Source organism: Amia ocellicauda, chromosome 20 (assembly GCF_036373705.1).
Source record: "Amia ocellicauda isolate fAmiCal2 chromosome 20, fAmiCal2.hap1, whole genome shotgun sequence".
NCBI classification, from domain to species: domain Eukaryota; kingdom Metazoa; phylum Chordata; class Actinopteri; order Amiiformes; family Amiidae; genus Amia; species Amia ocellicauda.
In genome coordinates, this window is record NC_089869.1 from 18,755,383 (window position 1) to 18,780,497 (window position 25,115).

Genomic DNA, 25,115 nt, shown 5'->3' on the forward strand with positions numbered 1-25,115 from the left:
AAGGACTTTACCTGACCACCCTTCCCTGTGCAAGGTTCAACACCGGACATTGAAAAGTGCAGAGAAACACGTTCAGATGATTATTTTATTCCCATGTTCAGAGTCAGCCTAACAATAGTTCTGATATCTGTTTCGATCATTCACAATCTGATGCAGAATATCAGTCGAGACTCTGAAGAGACAGACTCCTAGCAGTCTGGCGTAGTTCTTTATTCCTTACTCTGATTTTAACTCTCCTGACAGTGTCTGGCAACCCAAGTGAGCGTGAATGCATTGCTCAATACAGTGTTAGTGCTGGCTAGATTGAAAGAGGAGGTTGTGAAAATCTGCAAGAAAAAGCTTTCTATCCCCTGCTGTAGAAGAGTCAGTGATGGAAGTTCCAAGTGTTAGAATTACGGGAAAATGCTGACTACGTTATTGATGTCTGTACTGGTTTATTAGTGCTGGTCTTCTGGGGAAAGCAATTTACTTTTCATGACCTCTTGTTCTTGGGTTCAGAGGCCCAATAAATGCTTTCCAAATAACTGCATCATAGTATTTCAGAAAGTTAAAAATATATTATAAAATTTTGCTGACGTTATATTATTATACAAACTGACTGTGATAAAGCTTTGAATGACAGCCAAATACAATGAAATACTGCTGCACAGAACTTGTATAATTCTGTGATGTATTGCAGTTTTTCCTCACAAGAGGGAGCTGTTGAGCCATCTATAGCTGTTGGCGAAGAGGCCAGCATTTCTTACAAATTCTTTCCAGATTAGTGTTCCTGTTTCCCACAAAAATGCCTGCACTATTTTTAATGCCAGCACATTCAGGCTTTATTCATCCAGAGAAGGAGAGAGAGAGCGAGAGAGAAACATTTCCACATTCACTCAGTAGTAGGCAGTGCAAAGACAAGTTGTTGGAATGAAAGACGGAAAGTACATTCACAGTTTACAGGCAGAACGAAGAGACCATGAAAAGAAGAACCAAGTCAGACGTTTAGAAACATTTGCGGTGGACAATGGAGGGCCCAGCTTCGTCGTACTCCTGCTTGCTGATCCACATCTGCTGGAAGGTGGACAGGGAGGCCAGGATGGAGCCGCCGATCCAAACGGAGTACTTGCGTTCAGGGGGGGCGATTATCTGTTCACAGACAGGACACAGTATGGTAAGCGGTGAGATATATAAAGACTTTCAATCTGTATGTGAACAACTTATCAAAAAGGCCTGCTTGTCAGCCTGAGCTCTAGAGTCAATGGAGTCAAATTCAGGACAGCCGTAAAACAAGATATATAAGATGCCAAATAAAACTGTTCTAAAGTGTGCCTGAGTGAGCCACAGGTTCAGATCTCATTATCTCTGGTTTAGTGACATTCAGAAGCTTTGTTTTTTTGACTCCTACGCATTGGAATAAGGTCAACACTGGATGTGTGAAAATCTTAAACCTCCTTGAGAGAAATGAATCCAAAAATCAATCATTCCTGAGTCCTGTGATCCATTAACATGCATCCGTGTCATTCTTGCTGTACCCATGCCATCTCTCAGGGCAAAGATTACTGTGGTGACAGGCAAAACCACTCATGAGAAACATAAAAACACACTCGCCCGAGGTGCTAATTTGTTAGCAGTAAAGAAAGAATCAAATTCCTGTTGTGGTGTTATATGGTCCACAGATTATGGTTTCAGCTGTTTCAAGTAACAGTGAGGTCGATGTAATTGGCAAGAAATACTATTAACTATGCAAGCCAGTCATTATTGACCAGTGTTAATAAAAATAATTCCACTTATTTACAACCCTGTTTCTAATGTATTCTGTAAAGTACCTGAGGTATAGAATATATTTGTATCCCTAACCTTGATCTTCATTGTACTTGGGGCCAAGGCAGTGATTTCCTTCTGCATCCTGTCAGCAATGCCAGGGTACATGGTGGTGCCACCAGAGAGGACATTGTTGGCGTACAGATCTTTACGGATGTCGATGTCACACTTCATGATGCTGTTGTAGGTGGTTTCGTGAATACCAGCAGATTCCATACCTGGTCATAAATCACAATAAGCAATTATGGAAACGAGAAAACAAAATGGCTTCAAATCATAAAACCTGGAAGAATGATTGTGTTCTCGGTGCCCTTGCTGGTTCAAGGTGTAGGCCACAGTGTAGTCAACAGACAGTGACTGTTAATCTGCTGTGAGATGATGGGAGGACTGGGAAACGCACCGATGAAGGAGGGCTGGAAGAGGGTCTCGGGGCAGCGGAACCTCTCATTGCCGATGGTGATGACCTGACCGTCGGGCAGTTCGTAGCTCTTCTCCAGAGAGGAGGAGGAGGCGGCGGTGGCCATCTCATTTTCAAAGTCCAGAGCGACGTAGCACAGCTTCTCCTTGATGTCACGCACGATTTCTCGCTCCGCTGTGGAGAAAAGCAAAACAGTGCAGAGGTTCTTATTCCGGAATCAAATAACTCCCAGAATGCCATGCTTAGGAAGAGGTGTTCAACTGAATCTCGGCATTGGCCTCCACCCGACCACACAGGGGTCGGAGTAGCAGTAGTAGTACTTACCAGTAGTCACAAAAGAGTAACCGCGCTCGGTCAGGATCTTCATGAGGTAGTCGGTGAGATCTCGGCCAGCCAGGTCCAGACGCATGATGGCATGAGGCAACGCATAGCCTTCATAAATGGGTACATTGTGGGTGACACCATCACCAGAGTCAAGGACGATACCTAGGAGAGAGCCCCCGGTTACACCACAGTTGCTCAGGAATGGGACTGTTGTGAGATGTCATTAGTGGGACTACTGTTCAAAAATAAGATGTGCTCACCTGTGGTACGGCCTGAAGCATAAAGGGACAGCACAGCCTGGATGGCTACGTACATGGCTGGCACATTGAAGGTCTCAAACATGATCTGAAACAGAAGGGAACACTCATTCAGGAATGATCCAGGAGAGGTTATAATTGTACATGTGGAGCAGTAGCCAAAGCTAAAGCTGCTGTGCTATTCGGTTTTTACTGTAGAGGAAATAACGCTGTGTTTACAGATTGTGTCTCAAAGAGGACTCTTGTAATACATGTCCACCTCATGGTTTAGTCATAAATCTCTAACTTAAAATATAGGAAAGGTGAGATCTTGACAGACAGGCAGGATTGTTCTAGTAGAGAGATCTTTCTGCCATTTTGGGAAAGCAAGGAACGTCCCAGTCTGGACAGAAATGGGGCATTAGGGCTAAACCCTGAGATGTGAGCTCCATGCTGTTTTTAGACAGAAGTGCATTATCTCACCTGAGTCATCTTCTCTCGGTTGGCTTTGGGGTTCAGGGGCGCCTCAGTCAACAGGGTGGGGTGCTCCTCTGGGGCGACACGGAGCTCATTGTAAAAGGAGTGATGCCAGATCTGAAGAGGAACACAAATAAAGGTTGCATAGTAATCGTAAGAGTTGTTTACAGTGGTTTCTCCATTTTGTTTGTATTTAAGTTGCACAAATGCAAATGTTTTTCAATGATCTAGTGTCACCCATGTTGACGATATGTTATCGATTTAAAGCTACAACTTTGAAAATGCAAGCACAGTAAATAATGTAAGGAAATAAGAGGAGTTATCTCTATGATGATTTGATATTATGGAGGATTAAGAGCTTGACAAAGCAACCCAGCTTTCTCCACCTTTAAGCAAAGTAGATATTCAAATAAATATCTGTAGGAGGTTTTGTGAATACCGTATATTTGTTTTCTGGCAAAAGTGAAGAGCTACATTTAACAAGAACGCAAAGGGCCAATAAACAAGTGTGATACATCAAAGACTCCAAAACAATACAATCACCAATCAGGTACAGATGTTGTGAACATAGTGGTTATTTGGTGACATGAAAACTGAAAGGTAATGTAAAGGTTTTTTTTAAGCTCACTTTTTCCATGTCATCCCAGTTTGTTATGATGCCGTGTTCAATGGGATACTTCAGAGTCAGGATACCTCTCTTGCTTTGAGCTTCATCACCTACATAACTGTCCTTCTGTCCCATTCCCACCATCACACCCTGAAAGAGGAGCAATGCAAGTTTTATATCAATTGTACATAAGGAAAATAATTACAACATAATTCTGAAGTCACTGAAGTTAACTACTGTATAAAAGCTATAGTTATAAACCACCTATAAAAAAGACATTCAGCCAGTTTGATTACGAATAAAATATCACAGAGACACTAGGGCATCCTGTCCTTCTAGAACGTTCTCTAGATCAGCTAAGAAGCCCCTAACTGAGACGGGATTTCCCAAATCACATCTCGCCTGCTCCACTACTGTCTGTGTACCTGGTGTCTGGGACGGCCCACGATGGAGGGGAACACGGCTCTGGGGGCGTCATCCCCGGCGAAGCCTGCCTTACACAGACCTGATCCATTGTCACACACCAGTGCGGTGGTCTCCTCATCGTCACACATTGTCAATTTGCTTTGCTTTCTTCACTCAAACGGGAACGATCGCTGAAAGCACAAAACCAGGAGTTACAAGTCTACGTTGCGTTCTGCTTGTTCTTTGCTAAGCATTGATGCGACCTTCTCATGCTTTTGTGTGTGTGTGAGTTTGTGTGTGTGTGTGTGTGTGTGTGTGTGTGTGTGTGTCTGTGCTTATTGAACTTAATTTCTTAATAATTAGTCAGGTAGCAGATGGTTTTATGCAGAGTGATTGACAGAACCTTGGGATTAGCTTTACATTAACAGCTGTTCCAGTCATGTCACTTAAACTGCATTTTATGTGTCCTCTTTGGCTCAACATTAAAAGCTTGCCAACAATCAATCAATCAATAATCAATCTGGTCAGAACATTTCTCGAGGAATGAAGTCTGAGATAAATAAGAGGAAATACAACAAGAAGAGTCTATATGTGGTCCATACAAAAGACTATTCCCTCTAGGGTTCATAGTTTTGTAGATGGTTTAAGACAAGCTGATGTAGGTGAAGCCAGTGATCTGAGAGATGCTTTAGGATCTGTTAAAGAACATAAACCATCAAGGAGTAAAGGCGTTATCTACAGGCTAAACATGTAACTGCTCTTCACTCTTAAAGAATACATTTACATAACAACACAACAAATCTCTTATACATAAGATATCAAACTTTGTACAAAAAATGCTTCACTTCCTTTTCTATTCCTAATAACTGAAAAATAATCTTAATGTGATGCGATAATCCAAAAATAGTGTTTTGCATTCCTAGTGAGGAAAGCTACTGATCTTACAGAGATGAAAAGTTCAAATTCAGTGTATTTTTATTGAAATTATATATAATCAGTACTAGGCAAAAAAAATAAAAAGTTGAAAAAGGTTCTGCAAACAAGAAGGAAATAAAATAATTTCCTGGAAAACTTTGATGATCCTCTGGATTGTACTGTACTCCTTAATGAATGAACTTTGTTACATGGGAAAAACTTCCTAATTAGGACATGAACTAGAAAAATTCCTGTCTTTGGTTTTGTTCACTCCCGCTGCCTTGCTCCTGCCTGCCTCAGTCGGCACAAAAAAAAACACACACACACAAAAAAAAAGATAGATGGAGAGAAGGGATTGCTACGTAGCCCCTGCAGGAATCCCAGAGAACCATATTTAGTAATAAACCTTAAAACGCAATGCTTTTTACGCCAGAAGACCCAAGCCAGAGCAGACATCTATGAAGGAGCCAGACATTTAAAAATGTGCTGCCAAGAATCAATTAGCCTTTAAATCCACAGCCATCAGTTTCCTTTTACAGTAAACTGAACCTACATAAACAACAGCACTGCTGACAATAAATACATTAATTGGCACATTAGGTACACTTAATTAGCAATTGTTTATGAGCAATTGCCAACCTCAGCAATGACCTTTGATAAGAAGCTTTTCAAGTCACAAACTTTAATGCTTATAATTAAATTACAATTCAATTAATTTAAAATCATCATCTCAGTAATATGTCCTACAATAAGCAACATGTACCAAAATAATAATACTGGAACTCAAAAGCTGATGCTCTGGCACAACTGAAACTCATCGAGCATGCGATATTTCACGTCAACCATTCGAACAAGTCACTGGAATTAAAGCAGCAGCACCTTGAATCACACAACACAAAGCTTCAAGCACAGCGAATGGTAATCTGCAATGCATGATCTAACCCACAAAACCAAAAATTAGGCGATCTCACAGGCTGACTGGGGAAGTGCATAGGTTACAGCACAGCAGCAGGACTGCTACTGCTGCTGAGCAGAAGATTGGATTAACACGAATGACACTTACCCTGACAGCGCTTGGCCGGGGTTTGCAGCTCGGGGATGGTGTAAGGTCCATCTGCCAGGGGAGAGTTTATGTAGGTCCCTGCCCCACTATTCCCCCTCCCACTTCCCAAACAAGGAGCCAGGGCTGAAAGCAGCTCTGTCCCTCAGTCCAACACAGCCTTATAGGGATCGCAGGAGAAACACTCCAGTCTGGGTGGCTAGCTGAGGCCCAAGACCCATCCAGGCATTCCACGGTGCCGTTTCTGAGAGGGGAGGAGACGCCACCATCCTACAATATAAACACACAGGCTATTGCAGACAGCTGGTAAAATACACTTCCATGCCTCTGACAGATAGCATCTTTCCAGGGAGATGCATTCCAGGCTAAACAGGCCTTGAGCCAGCATTGTATCAGAAAAGGTATTGCATGTCGGTGTAAAGCAAGCCAATGTCATGTTGTGAGGTGGGAGTGGTTCACACAACAGGGGAATAGAATATATTTTCACTTCTGTGAGAGCTGCATAGGTGTATGATACTGTTAGAGGAGTGAGAGACGAGGTCTGAGACAGAACAAGTACAAAAGAAATGCTTAAAAACTCAAGTCCTGCTCAGCTGTACACATAGAGGGCGATCTGTAAACGCAGGAGTTTTGCAGCAACTGGATTTGCATTTGTAGCTGAAAATGTACATCCTCTTCCTTTGATGGAAACGGTTACAGATGGTGGATTTTTTATTTTATTATCAGTATGTTTGATGCTGACTGTCCTACTTACACAATACTTCTTCCCATGTTAATTGTCGATTTCAAATGTTCCATGTTTTTTTTTACTAAATCTCTGTGCTCGTTTTGTTCATCAAAGTGAATATCTTCTACAGCCGGAAATACAAAGAACACATGACTTCTGCCGCTATTGCATGTTACTTGTGGATTTGTGGTGGGTCTGTTTTCACCTAAGGATTTGCAACTGTTTCTTACAGTAGCATATGAGAATATAATTTACGTCAAAGACTGACAGTTTTCGTGGAGACAGAGACCGGCCTTCCACATGTTACTGCAAATTGATTTGTTTAAAAAGTCTATTTTAGGAGCAATTTCAGTTAAATGCAAATTTAACGTATATGGGTGTTCGCAAAATGATACATGAAAAGGCTGCCACATTTCCTGTTGAAAGCACCATATAGAATGCCACTTTCAATTTTGGTCATGAGATGTAAAAAAAAGACACCCTGCACACTCAATGAACTGATGAACAATAAAAGCAGTTGCTACAGTAAGAAGAAAACATTAAAAGCTGGATATACTTACTCAGGAAACAAGTAAATAAGTTGAAAAGATTAACAACAGGCAAACTAAAATGACAAAGAATAAGGTTGTTTGGATCATGCATGATTGAGACATTGGAATGGTCTGATCTGATTTACCTCACATAAAGTTTTCCATCTATAGTGCTCCAGCGTTTAAACAGATGACATCATCTCCCTTTCCATTAGGTCAATATTTAGGATTCAGTTTTTCACGATGATGTATCTTTGCTTGTAATAAAAGCAAAGCAAAAAAAAAAAGCGGGACAGATACTTCTCTTCCATGGTGTGTTAAAAGATCAAGCACATTATTTTAGAGGGAGAAACACATTCATAGAATTTAAAAAAATCCTATATGAGAAAGAAACAGTATGATACAGATTTGGTATAATAACCTTTATGACATTTTGTGAGACAGTAATACAAAGGTCATAATGCATTAATTAATGTATGCATTTGAGATTTTAATGTGCTAACTGCAATAGTTAAGAGCTCACAAGAATAAGGTGGTACTTAAGGAGCCTAAATATGTGTGTAGATGCCACATATCCCACATATAGCAACACATCTCCTGTGCTAAACTGATTTTTTTTCTCTCTAAACACAGAAGCCTAATTTAGGCAAAGTTGGGAAGGGTGGCTGAGTAAACAGAACTGCTTTTAAACAACACTGGTCACTACTGGTTTTCCTGTGAACACATCTGAAGGGTCATGCAAAGCAGCCGATACCTTAGTAATCAGTTGTTTTCCCTACTGACTTGTGCATTACTTTATTGTCTGGCCTAGGTAATGGAGAATTTGTCTGAAAAGTTTGTATTAAATCATATTTTTCACAGGGTCTTGGCAATATGTAATTACAATTTCAATAGATGTGTTATAGACAAGTTATAGTGTTTATAATGTTGATTATTAAGACTAGTGTTTAAAAGGTTTCTCCCCCTCCCCCACCACCCCCCGCAACCCTTACTTTTTCTTATCGTTTTTGAAGCCTGAACTAAGAGTGACATTTTTTTCCTGGTTGGATTGAGATTCCACGATGGCCGAGCAAAAGTATGCATGGAATGGAGATTGTTTATAAAAGTAAAATTAAGAACTCAGTCCTTGTTTGACTTGAGAAACTCCCATGTATTAACTGTCGGCACTTCGTACAAAGTCATATTTGGACTTCCCGAACTGATTCAGATTCAAAACAATACAGTAGCAAAAACATGCTCATGTTCTGCTGTAATATGCTGCCGGCCTCACTGTGTTTTTTACATTATAATTTCACAGAATTACACACATTTCACTGTGACTTGTTTCCTGAAATAAATGTGGTCTTCTATAATGCATTTCTAAATATGAATCTTGATTTACAACACTTACACACACACAAAATATGAATTAGGATCTGTATTGATCACAAACCAAAGGGAACAGTTATTTTACCTACAAGCTGCTGAACTGGATTATGTCCAATTCCCTTATAGCAGAGACTTTATTATTAGCTAACATTGCACAACAATTTATAATGTGTGTCACTCCACAGAGAGCTGCAACTTTGAACTTTCTTAAATTACTCGGAAGTCTGCATCAGAAAAAAACAGTGTCAATGCAATTACCATCAAACAAGGTGCTTTTAAAATCCGATCTTTTTGTCCCATTAGTCTCTTAAGCAGAACATATCATAGTTTCCTTTTCCTTTTCTTTAATGCGGCTACATTTTGGTTTTATAGAATAAATCAACAATTAAAAAAATAGTTTGTTAACCCCTCCTCTAACCATTTAACAAAAGGCTCTCAATGAGGTAAGGTGCTAGACAATGTTGAATAGGTTTATATATACCTATTCAAATAGATGTATTTGATTCTTCATGTCTTTGTGTTTCCTGGTATGCTTTTTAAGATAAGAAAAACTAAAGCTGTTTACTTCCCTGTGCCCATGTGTATCAGTAAGGCAGCAAAATGACTTGGCTCACTGTAAATAACTCAGTTGTGTGTGTGTGTGTTTTTTCTTTTTTACACAGCTAGCATAACATGCACAGACTTTTATGCAACACCAAAAAAGGAACTATTCAGTAAATAAAGAGAGACTTGGCAGGCTGCTTTTTTTGAAGGCATTTAAGGGAAGAAATTAGCCTACAGAAGGTGTGGTCTTGAAAAGCAGCTTGGAAAGCTTGTTAGATTTCCTCTAAGCAAAGTTAGCCTTGTAATTTTTGCTACCCTGTTTTATTTTCCACAGCTTTACAACACATTTGGCTTACTTAACCTCACTAACTTACATTTAAAATGATTTATTGCACAGCTGTTTTTAACCATGTTGAGTTATGCTTTTCCCACGTTTCTATGCTTTATGATTGCACTTGTTTTAAACTAACTTTTTGTACAAGTGATACAATCTCACATCCTTCCATACATGTAACTGCTTATAGTTGCCACCTAAAAATTACTATTCAGACTGTATTAAATTCCCTGTATGTGTGGGGGAAATCTTGGCACATTGCTTTAGTGGTTAGGAAAATATCTAGATGAGTACACTCAAGCAAAAAGAACATAAAACCAATGGGAATTAAAGTTTTTTTTACTGTAAACCTCTATGCCAATGAAAATGTAAGTATGTAACTCTAATATTCCTACTTTAAGCATGCATTGTGAGCAGTTTTTAATTGGTTTCTGAAAGGATGTTAATCAATAAAGGGTTACAATATTGAGAAATGTGTCACTTGTCTTGGAAGTTATTGATTTCATTAGCACTTACTAGACTGAAATAATATGTAAGTCAATTAATTAGATACGATTAAGATTAAGACTGAAGGTAAGATTAAAAATAAGCATGTGGAGATGTTGCTACTTATATCAAGGCTCAGAAAAATGTATTCTGTATACCTTTTTAGGTTTTATTACATTATGTATCAGTGGACACAGCAATCTACTTTGATTAGAGACACCAGCAAAGAACCTTGAGGGTTAAATACTGTGGGTGTGAATCTGTCCAAACATCAGGCATGTGCTTTGACCCAAAATGGGAAGGCAGCTCAGCTCAGTTACAACTCTTCCTGCCTCGGGCTCATTGAATTGCAGAAAACAACAGACTGTTGCTTAAAACAAGTCTTAGGTCTGGAATGTATTACAGTTCTGATTGTTTAGGCCTAAATGTTTTAATTTCACCATACAGTCCTATGGAGAACATAATAATGTTCTTCACAAATATCGGTATGTAGTATTTTTCAGTTTCACTTTATTTGATATCTCAATTTTTATTTTTACATGTGTGTCTGACTGGGTACTTTGCTGGTGTGTATCGATGTGTACACACCGGGAGATGATGGGAGCCACTTCCACAGTGTTCCCTGGAAAACGTAATTGATGGCAAAGAGCTTTCACTGTGACTTGAATTATGACATACTTCATAGTAAGAATTTGTCAAGAAATGCATCTAATCACAAATGATCCAGGTTACACTCCTCTGCCTCCTCTTGAACGTTTTTAAATATAATCCAATGCATGTTTTGAAAAATGTCAGGGCATATTAGGAGAGAATAAGGTAAAAATAATAATACATTTAATCCACTTTTGGATATAAAGAAAGCAGTCATCTTCATCAGAGTCAAATTCTAGAAAAAACCCAGTGATGAAGTCTAGGCCTATTAGTTTATTATGACAAATGGGATTTACTTTCAAAATGTACCAAATTACAACAGACAATTATTAGATGGGTTTAATAGTTGGGGATAATGTATTACAATGATTGTATTACATTTGTGGCTTGTAAACCTCTTTGCCCACTAGAACTAGCCTTGGCATGTCCTGAGTGAACTTGCCCACCAAAAGCAGTAATACACTTCAATAGGAAGAAGCAGTGGATATCTGTCGGCCACTCAATTCCTCCAAATGTCTACATTTCCTAGTTGTATTTTAAGATGCATTATAATGTCTTCTCACCCCACCCACCAACAGGGCATTTCCATCCATTGCGACATTAAACACACCCCTTTCAAACTCCTGCGACAAGGAAGAGCGAGCTGGACCGTCAGTATGCGCGGTCGACACAGCGACCGATAACCACAATGCACGTTATTTCACTGGTGTCGGTGAGTGAATTTCACGGAAATGTGTTATTTTGTTACTCCGTGTTGGACATTAATGTTACAAAGTGCGTGTCTGTTGCCTGGCTTGTGTCCGGACGTCAACCACCGACACCGACAGGCTGCACGACTGGCAAACCTGTTGATTTTATTCACCCATGATAGTTCACTGTAAATGTATCCACTGCTTTCTTTTTCTTCAGTCTTTAGCCACATTTGTGTCGTTGTTGTTTTTCTGAAAGTGGTTGTAAAGATTCAGTTCAGTCGTGTGGGTGCTTTCATGTCGTTTGCAGGTAATTTAGGGGGGGGGGGGTGGATTACAGGACACATGTATCCAAACTCCCCCTCGACGTGATACTGTACTGATGATAATAACCTCATTACATTGAAATTGGGAATTACATTGAAATAAACGCTAATAATACTTTCACTTTCGTTCTCATGAACGTTAAAGGTGTTGGTTAAATTCATTACATCAAGTATTATTGCTCTTAAAACCAAATGATATTCAATGAACAGACGAGTATACTCCCAACACAAACGTAGTTTATGCTTTACACATTTACATTTGATTTTGTTTAAAGATGTATTTCACGTTAAACATATCCATTGATTGTTCCAACCATATAACACAACTAACTCTTTTTCAGCTTGTAATATGTCAGTGGTCTGTACTCTGCGCTGGCGGTAGGGTCAACATTACAGATGTGAACCGATTAAAAAGAGCCACTTGGTGTCAGCATGCCACTGATGACTGCAAACCTGGTACGCGTTATTATTAGTATTATTGTTGTTGTCACGTTTGAAAGATGACTATATTATATAGTCTGAATCGTTGTGCTTGCTGATGTTTTATCATTCAGATACCTGCTGTGTGCAACAATCAGTCAATACAAAAAAAAATAGGGGAATTTTGTAGGGATTTACCCAGATGCACCCAAGAATTTGTATTAGTCATAAAAGTACACATTTTCGTGTGCTTTAAATAGTAAGAGAGTTTTACAGCAGTGATCTGTCTTGACAATTCAGCTAGTCTTCTGTAACATAAAGAAATAGCCTAGATTGTATCTGTTGTTTTCCTGTCATTTTTTTTTTTCTTGTGTATTTCCTATGCTGTTACATATATATTTATTGCTACAGGTTTTGTAACACACACACACACACACACACACACACACACACACACACAACAGTACACTTCCCTTCCCAGTACTTTTATTTCACAAACTATTGTAGCAAACCGCAACATGCATGATCTGATAGGAAGCAAATAGACAATGCAGGAGATATAATCTACTCCTTTGATCTGAATGATTTTATTTCATGGTACGTTTGATTACATTTTCAGGCACATATGTTAAAGAATTGTGTTCTGAAGCACCGCAGAAAGTAGTGTGCAGTGACTGTGGCCCTGGGACATACATGGACCATTTCAACCATGAATTAGAATGTCAGCAGTGCAGAATGTGCGATTCGGGGGGTATGTATGTTTTTACACCGACCTTGCACTGCCCCTACGTGACATCACATAGTCCTCTCCTCCTACCTTCTTGTTTTTTGTAATCGCAGGCCTTGACTCCCCTTAAAATCTTATGTTCATGCTGAGTGCCAACTGCATGATATCCCACAGGTGAACATTTACTAGATACTGTCAAGAACAATGGAGTATCAATATCATGCAAAAGTATTGGTGAAAGAACATCAGTCTGTATTTATTTGGATATATCTAGGATCTACAGTTGAATCTCTTGTATAATGAAAATGTTAAAGAGAGACATACAGTTGAATCGCATTTTCTTATGGGATTACAGCTAGGATTTCCTGGCTTTCAGGGCCTAGTAAAGTACAGACAGAAAATTGACTTTCTCATAGCATAAACAGGTTTCATATATCCATTGTTAAATCTCTTGGATGTGCATCCCAACGGAAGTGCTTTTTAACCGGTGTTTCTCCTGTTATAGAAACGTTATTCATTCTATGTTTGAATCACAAAATGATTATATATAGGTTTAGTCTTTCTCCTGGCACTTTGAAGAGTTAAAATATTAAAAAGTGCATATGCTCACCGTTGTATTGTAACAAAAGGTTTGCAATGTTACTTTCTTACAGAAATTGAGTCACAATGCAGTCTTACCAATAACACCAAGTGCAAATGTAAGGTTGGTGAATATTGTGCAAGTGCTGAATGCACAATATGCAATCTCTGTGATACGTAAGTATATATAATTACATTGTATTTTTCACTACAGCTCCTACCAGTCTAATATTTAAATGCAGGTGTAATATGTATAGAAATTACAAGATCAACAACCTGCTTACAGAACTGTTACTTGACCTTCAATGAATTTTTAAATGATGTATTTTTGGATGAAAGGGGTATAATACGTATTACTGTCCACAACAAATCGGTTACACCTGGTTGTTTTCTTTGCCTTCAATGTGCTTCTTGTAATAAATTGGTTAAAACAGTTTAATTTGTTCATTCAAACACAGGGAAGAGATTTCTAATAAGAATAATAATCAGATGCAATACCAAAAAAGTTATTTACTTCCTGTTATGTCCATATGGTCATGTCCAATTACCTTAATTGGTATTGAGTTGAGTGCAGCTGTGAAGCATGAGAAATTAAGCATCAAAACAGTACCTGGGGGATATAATATATTGTTCTCTTTTTTCTTTTGTAGATGTGACGAATTTGGCATTGAAGTAGCGTGTACAAGAACAAATAATAGTGTTTGCAAGACCAGTGAAGTCAGCAGTAAAAATAGTTAAGCTACTCTCTGCTTTTAAAATGCACTTATATTTTGGTTTCCCCATTTGTATTTCATGTTGGACTAGTTTTAAAAGACTTAACGCAATATGTATCAAACCACATCACCACTGACATTAGTTGGCTAGTTGGCTAAACATCACTTCAGCTCTGGCCTACATGGTTGTCTCTATAATTATGCCAATTAGATAATTAGACCAAATCAAATCAAAACTTTGACCCCATCACAATTTGATGTATAAATAGTATAAAGTGGATTCTAACAATAAATTATACTGCAATAGGGTAGGTCAAGTGTTTTGCTTTGGTCTAGTCCTAAGTTTATATAGAACGCTATTATTATTATGAACATTATATAAAATAATGCTTTTTATTTAGTTAATACCCAAGTTTCATTCAACATAACAAACTTGCAGAATGTAGTACTACATAATGAATGCATTTATGCATTACAGCAAAATGTATAGAAAACTGGGTGCAGGAATATACAACTTGCTTGAATAGCAAGCTGAGAATTGAACTAACTTGGAAATTAAATAAAATGTGTGTCTAATCTTCCACAGTGTGAAGTGACACTTTACTGCTGATAAATGTTAGAGCTCAGGTGATAAATATGGACACTCCTTGTGCACACTCCTTCCTCTCAAATGTTTTCCTTGACCCAACAATTGATACTTGATACTCATCCACAACTGATTATCCTATTCAAATGTTTCTCATGGTTGCTGCAATTCAGGAGGGAAGTAATAGTTAATAACATTTCACATTATTTTGTTATCATCTTTGTCTATTTCAGATAGATTTTGGTGGATTGCTTTAATCATACTGGCTGTACTACTGGTAGGGCTGGGGATATGTATTTATCGATGGTACCACAACAAATGTAAGTATATAGCATAGTTCATCAACTGGTGTGATTTTACACATTTATCTATATATTGTGAACAAAAATGAAATTATTCGAATGGCAGAAATCTTTCTTTCATTCACAGCTCAAACAGGAACTGGTCCCAGCGGAGCAGAGGCAGAGGTAGAGGTATTGATGATCTTCAGTTCTTTATCTGAACATTGTCTTATTGCCAATGTCTCTATGTGGGTTTATCTGTATCATTATTTAAGGAGTGCCTTTTCTGAAAAACATAAAATTATATGATTTAATCTGGTAAGTGTAGCGGCTATGCTGATTCACATTAAGTTATCCACTAGCTAGCTTCCATGTTACAAGCAGTAATATTGTCTGCAATCAAGAAATATAACCATCTTCCATGTTTGCTATTTTCCTTTTAGCTGCAACCAATCTTAGTGGATCCACCGACAGGTAAGTATGTTTATTCTTCTTTTTAAAATAATTTTGCTATGAAACTCCTAAGGGCAGAAAGTGTTAGGTTTAGGCATAATGTAGGGGTGGATACAGACTACAAAATACTAATGATAAAATATGTTTATATGGCATGCTTAAAATTAAAAGGTAGATTAAATTTGAATTTGTGAACATGAGAACATTAGATTTTCAGTTTGGAAGTAACATTAAAGGAATTAGAAATCCTTCTTGCTAATGCAAACATTTTATTTTATCACTTTGTTAAGAAGCAGACAGACTTAAAGATACTGTTGAAATAAATATTATTTCAGTCTTAATTACTGTCCATCTTTGTGATACTGGGAATACATCAGATTGCATTGCACCCTTTTTTTAACCTCAACACTAGCCAACATCAGAATCTAAAGCTAGGTACAGTGGGGGAAAAAAGTATTTGATCCCCTGCTGATTTTGTACGTTTGCCCACTGACAAAGAAATGATCAGTCTATAATTTTAATGGTAGGTGTATTTTAACAGTGAGAGACAGAATAACAACAAAAAAATCCAGAAAAACACATTTCAAAAAAGTTATAAATTGATTTGCATGATAATGAGGGAAACAAGTATTTGACGCCTTCGACTTAGTACTTGGTGGCAAAACCCTTGTTGGCAATCGCAGAGGTCAGACGTTTCTTGTAGTTGGCCACCAGGTTTGCACACATCTCAGGAGGGATTTTGTCCCACTCCTCTTTGCAGATCCTCTCCAAGTCATGAAGGTTTCGAGGCTGACGTTTGGCAACTCGAACCTTCAGCTCCCTCCACAGATTTTCTATGGGATTAAGGTCTGGAGACTGGCTAGGCCACTCCAGGACCTTCATGTGCTTCTTCTTGAGCCACTCCTTTGTTGCCTTGGCTGTGTGTTTTGGGTCATTGTCATGCTGGAATACCCATCCACGACCCATTTTCAATGCCCTGGCTGAGGGAAGGAGGTTCTCACCCAAGATTTGACGGTACATGGCCCCGTCCATCGTCCCTTTGATGCGGTGCAGTTGTCCTGTCCCCTTAGCAGAAAAACACCCCCAAAGCATAATGTTTCCACCTCCATGTTTGACGGTGGGGATGGTGTTCTTGGGGTCATTCCTCCTCCTCCAAACACGGCGAGTTGAGTTGATGCCAAAGAGCTCGATTTTGGTCTCATCTGACCACAACACTTTCACCCAGTTCTCCTCTAAATCATTCAGATGTTGGCAAACTTCAGACGGGCCTGTACATGTGCTTTCTTGAGCAGGGGGACCTTGCGGGCACTGCAGGATTTCAGTCCTTCACGGCGTAGTGTGTTACCAATTGTTTTCTTGGTGACTATGGTCCCAGCTGCCTTGAGATCATTAACAAGATTCTCCCGTGTAGTTCTGGGCTGATTCCTCACCGTTCTCATGATCATTGAAACTCCACGAGGTGAGATCTTGCATGGAGCCCCAGACCGAGGGAGACTGACAGTTAATTTGTGTTTCTTCCATTTGCGAATAATCGCACCAACTGTTGCCACCTTCTCACCAAGCTGCTTGGCGATGGTCTTGTAGCCCATTCCAGCCTTGTGTAGGTCTACAATCTTGTCCCTGACATCCTTGGACAGCTCTTTGGTCTCGGCCATGGTGGAGAGTTTGGAATCCGATTGATTGATTGCTTCTGTGGACAGGTGTCTTTTATACAGGTAACTAGCTGAGATTAGGAGCACGCCCTCTAAGAGAGTGCTCCTAATCTCAGCTCGTTACCTGTATAAAAGACACCTGGGAGCCAGAAATCTTGCTGATTGATAAGTATTTGATCCCCTATTTCCCTCATTAACATGCAAATATATATATATATATATATATATATATATATATATATATATATATAAACTTTTTTGAAATGCGTTTTTCTGGATTTTTTTGTTATTCTGTCTCTCACTGTTAAAATACACCTACCATTAAAATTATAGACTGATCATTTCTTTGTCAGTGGGCAAACGTACAAAATCAGCAGGGGATCAAATACTTTTTTCCCCTCACTGCACAGTCTACACATATCCCGGTGAACTTAATATCACTGAATTACCCCATTATCAAACTAAATGTCCCTGTAACACCATTTATACCTTCTGTGTCCATAATTAATCTCACCATTGCCAAATTTGATCATGATTTGTTTTACATCCAAACCTCCAGTTCATAGGGATAACAATTAGCCCAACACTTCCATAATATACAGGTTCTTTATTCTAAGCTGCGATAGATGCGTTTTGCTCATTCGTTGCAATTCTCTACACAGAAACCTCTTTTATAGCATAAAATATAACTGAAAACTTTTTGTTAGTGGCGAAATCTAGTGAAGGCATTAGTAAAGTGATCCTCAAACAGTAAACCAAAAAGCTCTGCATGGGTCAGCAACACCTTTTCAAGGGAGAAGTATTTTTTAATCCAGTGCCTATAGTTGTAACAAAGGACCGCCGTGGTGGGGAACCCAGGTGTGGAGTGAGAGGTGGTCAGGAACAGGCTGTGGTCAATGCCGGCAAACGGTAATGTCCGGGGAAATCTAGAAGTATTGTTCGATAAGGCAAGCAGGGGGTCAAAGATCCTGCGAACAGGCTGGTAGGGAGAACCTGGGAATCAGTGGTCGAGGTACACGTGGCGGTCGTAAACAGGCAATCAATAACAGAGGGAATACTTACAAATGCAACAGGAACAAAGACTAGACTTACCAGAGAATGGAAGTCACAGAGGGGGTTATATGTGAAGCAGAGGGCAGTGAAGGAGAGTGCTGGTCCAATGGGAGTTTGAGGATGATAGAACAAGTGCACATGGTGCCGAGGAATGTTAAGTGGCTGATTGCTGGGGAATTGCAGGGTTTAGATTTCAAGTGATGATGATGACCTCTGGTGTTGAGCTTGTAAATTGCAGGATATGTGGGATACAACAGTGACAATACACCGATCAGCCATAACATTATGACCACCTGCCTAATATTGTGTAGGTCCCCCTTTTGCCGCCAAAACAGCCCTGACCCGTCGAGGCATGGACTCCACTAGACCTCTGAAGGTGTGCTGTGGTACCTGGCACCAAGACGTCAGCAGCAGATCCTTTAAGTCCTGTAAGCTGTGAGGTGGGGCCTCCATGGATCGGACTTGTTTGTCCAGCACATCCCACAGATGCTCGATTGGTTCTGGTCTGACTGGTCTGCGGGTACGCAGCCCCATACGCAACAAACTGCGATGCACTGTGTGTTCTGACACCTTTCTATCAGAACCAGCATTAACTTTTTCAGCAATTTGAGCTACAGTAATTCGTCTGTTGGATCGGACCACACGGGCCAGCCTTCGCTCCCCACACAGCAGCTGCAGACCAGTCAGGGTGCCCATGCTGACCCCTGTCCACTGCCGAAAGTGCCTACAATGGGCACGTGAGCATCAGAACTGGACCACGGAGCAATGGAAGAAGGTGGTCTGGTCTGATGAATCACGAGTTCAAGGTGTTGACTTGGCCTCCAAATTCCCCAGATCTCAATCCATTCGAGCATCTGTGGGATGTGCTGGACAAACAAGTCCGATCCATGGAGGCCCCACCTCGCAACTTACAGGACTTAAAGGATGTGCTGCTAATGTCTTGGTGCCAGATACCACAGCACACCTTCAGAGGTCTAGTGGAGTCCATGCCTCGATGGGTCAGGGCTGTTTTGGTGGCAAAAGGGGGACCTACACAATATTAAGCAGGTGGTTATAATGTTATGGCTGATCGGTGTAAGTTTTTATGTAAAAGAAGTCTCAATGTAGGTTAAAAACATTAGATCTAGATACATATAGCAATAGGAACTTATTATTTGTATGTTATATTTGTATATTATAATATAGTAGTGTGTCTTTACTCCATGGTAGATTTAAATCCAGAGCAAGAAGATATTGCCAGGCTTATGTGTTTATAATTTAATTTTCTGTTTTAAGTATCATTTACAAATGTTTTTCCTGTTGCATTGTAAATCTTTTTTTTTTTTACTTTTTTAACAGATATTGACCTTGATCCACACTTGTACATGATTGCTGATAAAGTTGGATTGCCAGACATTAAGCAGTTGGTGACTCAGAGTGGAATATCTAGACCCAAAATGGACACGCTAATATTAAACGACCCAGATACTCGGGAACAGTGTGTAATTCTGCTGAGGGAGTGGTACCAAATTCAAGGTCTACACAATGCTTTTCCCAAACTAATCCAAAATCTACGGCAAATGAAAAGAAATGCAACTGCAGATGAACTTCTGAGAGAAATTGAGAGATACATGCAAAATTTAAATGGTGTATAGAGTGATTTTTTATTGTACATATTAATAGTGTACAATGTTTTGTTACTGGTTATCATTGTGCAATGACACTAGAGTCACTTTGGTGGTTGTCTCTCTCAAGGTTTTTAGGAATATTTTAGCAGAAGAAATTGTAGTGCTGGATTCTTCTTTAACCTTCGAGATTCATATATCACTCAGTGTTTTAAGACTTTTAAAACCTTTAAGACCTTTTCATCTTGGCAATATTGCCTGTTTACATCTGTAAAGTTTGAAAGACTTTCATATACTTAATTGATCTCATTGTATTATTTGTTAATGCATTGACATTAAGTAGTTAATTCTAAAATGTGCAATGACCAAAAATATGTAAAATTAATGTAACTTTACCACAGAAACCCATCTTATAACAGGAAGATGCTTTCCAGGACATTGAAACTCACAGCATACTAACCATAATTACCAGACAAATACACAATAAACATAATGTAAAAGGATGGGCCATTTACATACATTACAGTATAGATATGTCCCTGTAGTGCTGCACCACAGTTATTGTATTTGCAGTATGCGTGGTATATGCACATTGTGTGAAATGAGTCATACTGCTTTAGAAATGTAACTGGATTGAGAAAATGATATACAACCCTTACAATCCACACAAGAGGGAGCTATTGTCAAGATATTTTTGCACATTTAGATAACTGTTACAAGGCTGACTTTTAGAGAAGTAAATTGTATATTTGCTTTTTATTTGGAACACTTTTGAGAAATAAGCAGCAAAAAAATAAACTGACGAATAGAAATACAAAATGCGAATAAAGTAATTTTCTGAGAATTTCGATAAGTATGAATCTATTTCATTAGGTTCTTCTATCACAGAGAGTTGGGTGTTGAATTGATATTGTTGTTCTTTATTTCACAATAATAATAAACAATAACCACTGTAAAAGTACTATTTTGTTCTTTATTTGAAAAGTCACTTTCAGTTCTTCTTAGCACACGAGACTGATAGTGTCATTGCTGTGTTAAGTATGAAGCAATCACTTTCCTTGAGCTTACATGACTTAAACTGAAACCATTACCACACATTTCCACAAATTATGAGCAGCAATGAAAAAACATTTTACTATAAATTACATAATAAAAACACTAATTTATATTTATTGGGATTGGATAGTTTCTAAATTAAAATAAATCCTGCGATGTTTTCCTCATGGAATCGAATTCCAGTGTATCTTTACCAGGCATCTCAAACTCAGTTGCTGAAGGGACAGTGTCTTCTGATATTCATTCAGACTGGTGTTCTATAGACTAGCTTCTTTATCAGACATATACAAACATTGTTTTAAGGTATTTCACACTTGATGACTTAAAAATTGATTTGATTGAAGATACACAATTAAGATATACACTCACCTAAAGGATTATTAGGAACACCATACTAATACTGTGTTTGACCCCCTTTCGCCTTCAGAACTGCCTTAATTCTACGTGGCATTGATTCAACAAGGTGCTGAAAGCATTCTTTAGAAATGTTGGCCCATATTGATAGGATAGCATCTTGCAGTTGATGGAGATTTGTGGGATGCACATCCAGGGCACGAAGCTCCTGTTCCACCACATCCCAAAGATGCTCTATTGGGTTGAGATCTGGTGACTGTGGGGGCCAGTTTAGTACAGTGAACTCATTGTCATGTTCAAGAAACCAATTTGAAATGATTGGACCTTTGTGACATGGTGCATTATCCTGCTGGAAGTAGCCATCAGAGGATGGGTACATGGTGGTCATAAAGGGATGGACATGGTCAGAAACAATGCTCAGGTAGGCCGTGGCATTTAAACGATGCCCAATTGGCACTAAGGGGCCCAAAGTGTGCCAAGAAAACATCCCCCACACCATTACACCACCACCTCCAGCCTGCACAGTGGTAACAAGGCATGACGGATCCATGTTTTCATTCTGTTTACGCCAAATTCTGACTCTACCATCTGAATGTCTCAACAGAAATTGAGACTCATCAGACCAGGCAACATTTTTCCAGTCTTCAACTGTCCAATTTTGGTGAGCTTGTGCAAATTGTAGCCTCTTTTTCCTATTTGTAGTGGAGATAAGTGGTACCCGGTGGGGTCTTCTGCTGTTGTAGCCCATCCGCCTCAAGGTTGTACGTGTTGTGGCTTCACAAATGCTTTGCTGCATACCTCGGTTGTAACGAGTGGTTATTTCAGTCAAAGTTGCTCTTCTATCAGCTTGAATCAGTCGGCCCATTCTCCTCTGACCTCTAGCATCAACAAGGCATTTTCGCCCACAGGACTGCCGCATACTGGATGTTTTTCCCTTTTCACACCATTCTTTGTAAACCCTAGAAATGGTTGTGCGTGAAAATCCCAGTAACTGAGCAGATTGTGAAATACTCAGACCGGCCCGTCTGGCACCAACAACCATGCCACGCTCAAAATGGCTTAAATCACCTTTCTTTCCCATTCAGACATTCAGTTTGGAGTTCAGGAGATTGTCTTGACCAGGACCACACCCCTAAATGCATTGAAGCAACTGCCATGTGATTGGTTGGTTAGATAATTGCATTAATGAGAAATTGAACAGGTGTTCCTAATAATCCTTTAGGTGAGTGTATATGTATGTATTTATTTAATATGAATTTTGTAGCCATTACTTTTCCTGGTTCCTGTGAAGTCATAGTTACTTCAGAGAAAGATGCTTCTTTAACCTGTCTCCTCCCCTTCATCTACACTTATTGATGTGTATTTAACAGGTTACATTAATAAATGGTCATAGCTTTCATCTGTATTCATCTTGGTAATCAGAGGGGATTACCTATGTACCTATGTAAACCTCAAAACAAGATGATTTATTTTTCCATAAGTTATCATGAATTAATATATCGCTGATTTTTAATAATCATACATGGTACAAAAGATATATTGTTTGTTTTGTACTTGATTTTGTGTGCGTAGGTGATTAATGACATACATTACATTTATATATTTCAATCTGTTGCAATCTTTTAGAGCTCTACACACACACACGTGCACGCACACACGCACACACACTGTAACATTGTTTTCTGCATCATCCTGTACATGAAAGTATTAAGGGAGGAGGCACACAAACTTAACTTCACAAACTTTCCCAAAAGTGACTCACTTTTGTTGTTATCTAGTTTGTGTAAGGATGTCTGGAAGTCAGCCATGTCCGATAATTTGTTAGAACCTACTTTCGAATTACAGTCAATTTGTGTGAGTGGAGTGAGTCCCAATGAGTAATGGTTTAACTTATCTGTTTGTCCTCCTACAGACACGCACACTTTTCCCCCTCCCCCGGGGCTTTTTAGAAGTGTTCACAACAAACCTGGTATGTTCAAATTTCTCTCTAACCTTTGAAATCACAATCTTCGCCGCTACATGAACCATTTTAAATGATTTCTACGAATTTGCCTGCTTTAACATGTAGAGAAACAAAATGCTGTAACCATCTGTTTAGGTGGCCGTCTGAAAGAATGCCGAAACTTGGATGGACAAGGTGAGACTGTTTCAAATCAAAAAATAAATCTTGACTACATTCCTAAGTGAAGAAACCCCCCCTCCACCCCCCCAAAACAAATGTCAAGCTGTCTGCAACCACGTGCTCATTGCAACCACCCCGACTCTCTCTCCAAAGTATCTCAGGAAATATGTCTTTGTAAATTTGTGTATGACTGAACATATTTCATATTGGTTTAAAACTGAAGTGTTATCAATGATTTCATATGCTTGTGTCCAAACTTATCAAGCAGTCCTCCTGTTTAGCAAAGTAAGTCTAGAGGTAACTCAAATAAATATGTAGTACATACTAAACAATTAATTTTATTTTAAGAAGCATGGATACAGTCAGTAACCAGGACAGATATAGCCAGCCTCCCCTGTCCCATCACAGCTATGAAGGAAACCAAAAGTTAGCAAATTGAGCTCTCAGTAAATCCTACCAGAAGTGTGAGGATTAATGGATGGGATTTGTCTTCAACACATCTTGTAGGGACATGACTCGCATGACTGCCAGAAGGTGTTTTCTCTTCCAAACAGTTCACAAACTTGATTTCTCCCAGAGTGAGAAGGGGAAAGTGAAAAGCTACACTCATATATATTATATTACAGGCTTAGTCAGACATGCATGAATAGTAATGCATTGAGCAGGAGAAAGGGGGTAAGAGAGCCCGAACCACATGGAGCAGCACTTAATTCGTGAAAATAACAACCAGATTTTGTTTCTCTTGTAAGATCATAACAGCAAATACCACTAGCATTACAATTATTAAACTGGCAAAATTAATGGATTAATTGATTAATTTGCTAAATTAAAACAATTTAAAAATGATTTAAAATTAATTAAAACTACCCGGAATAGTCACTTTCTAAGGTTCTATAAGTTAGTGTGTGGGCTCTGAAACTTATTTGCTCAGTTAAGTTAGCAATATAGACTAGTTTATGAAAAGTCTCTTTAATATGTTTATACTATACATTTTAGATGTGATGTCATGAAAACCAATACTGTCCTTGTTTTAGTTGTAAACCACCTTTCTCTGCACAACTGATTTATGTATAATTCTATTGATTCTAATTTGTATAATTTATTTCAAATAAACTGTTGATAAAACCACATAGTCTTTACCCTTCAATGCTGATATTTTAGAAAACTGGCCAACTATTGCCATACTCCGAGTGCACTTTAGTTCTATGGGATGTGTGTTATACTTGGTTAAACTGTAATAAGATATTCATTCCTAAAACTCCCTCACACTTGTGTACATTCTTGTCAATATCAAGGTCTGAAATGTGCACTCGACTCTTCTATAGCAAATGTCTTTTGCTGGGCTGGGAAACCACTTAAAAATATTCCTGTTTTTAGGTTAAACTTAAAATGTGTATGTGTACTGCTATGTAAAACATATTTTTAAATAGAAATCTGAAGACTAAATCGCACTAAAACTTGTATTCTGCTCACTAATTTAAATTAGGATGCTGTTTTTTTTTACTGTTAAAATACGTAACATTTTTAGAAGAATTTATGAATGATCTTAGACATTTAATGATTAATTTTAGTAAATAAGAATCAATGTTATGTGATGATTTAGAGATAATCAATGA

At 38.7% G+C, this 25,115-nt stretch overlaps 2 protein-coding genes across 3 annotated transcripts; one reads left to right on the forward strand and one right to left on the reverse strand.

The window, feature by feature from the left end:
- Positions 1–71: 71 nt before the first annotated feature.
- Positions 72–6,408, reverse strand: acta2 (actin alpha 2, smooth muscle). Its single transcript, XM_066693678.1, has 9 exons — positions 6,249–6,408; positions 4,291–4,461; positions 3,887–4,015; positions 3,265–3,375; positions 2,806–2,890; positions 2,546–2,707; positions 2,204–2,395; positions 1,840–2,021; positions 72–1,128 (listed from the first exon to the last, which is right to left on the reverse strand). Exons 2-9 carry the CDS (start codon positions 4,417–4,419, stop codon positions 985–987), a joined length of 1,134 nt encoding a protein of 377 aa, XP_066549775.1. The 5' UTR covers positions 4,420–4,461; positions 6,249–6,408; the 3' UTR covers positions 72–984.
- A 3,319-nt stretch (positions 6,409–9,727) lies between these two features.
- fas (Fas cell surface death receptor) lies at positions 9,728–20,928 on the forward strand. 2 transcript variants are annotated; one of them, XM_066693372.1, is made up of 10 exons: positions 9,728–10,115; positions 11,463–11,596; positions 12,241–12,355; positions 12,939–13,070; positions 13,700–13,802; positions 14,276–14,358; positions 15,158–15,244; positions 15,354–15,391; positions 15,649–15,679; positions 19,702–20,928. In XM_066693372.1, exons 2-10 carry the CDS (start codon positions 11,573–11,575, stop codon positions 19,995–19,997), a joined length of 909 nt encoding a protein of 302 aa, XP_066549469.1. In that variant the 5' UTR covers positions 9,728–10,115; positions 11,463–11,572; the 3' UTR covers positions 19,998–20,928. The 2 variants fall into 2 exon arrangements, with proteins under 2 accessions (XP_066549469.1, XP_066549468.1); XM_066693371.1 differs by having other exon boundaries at positions 9,732–10,115; positions 15,354–15,397.
- Positions 20,929–25,115: the final 4,187 nt, after the last annotated feature.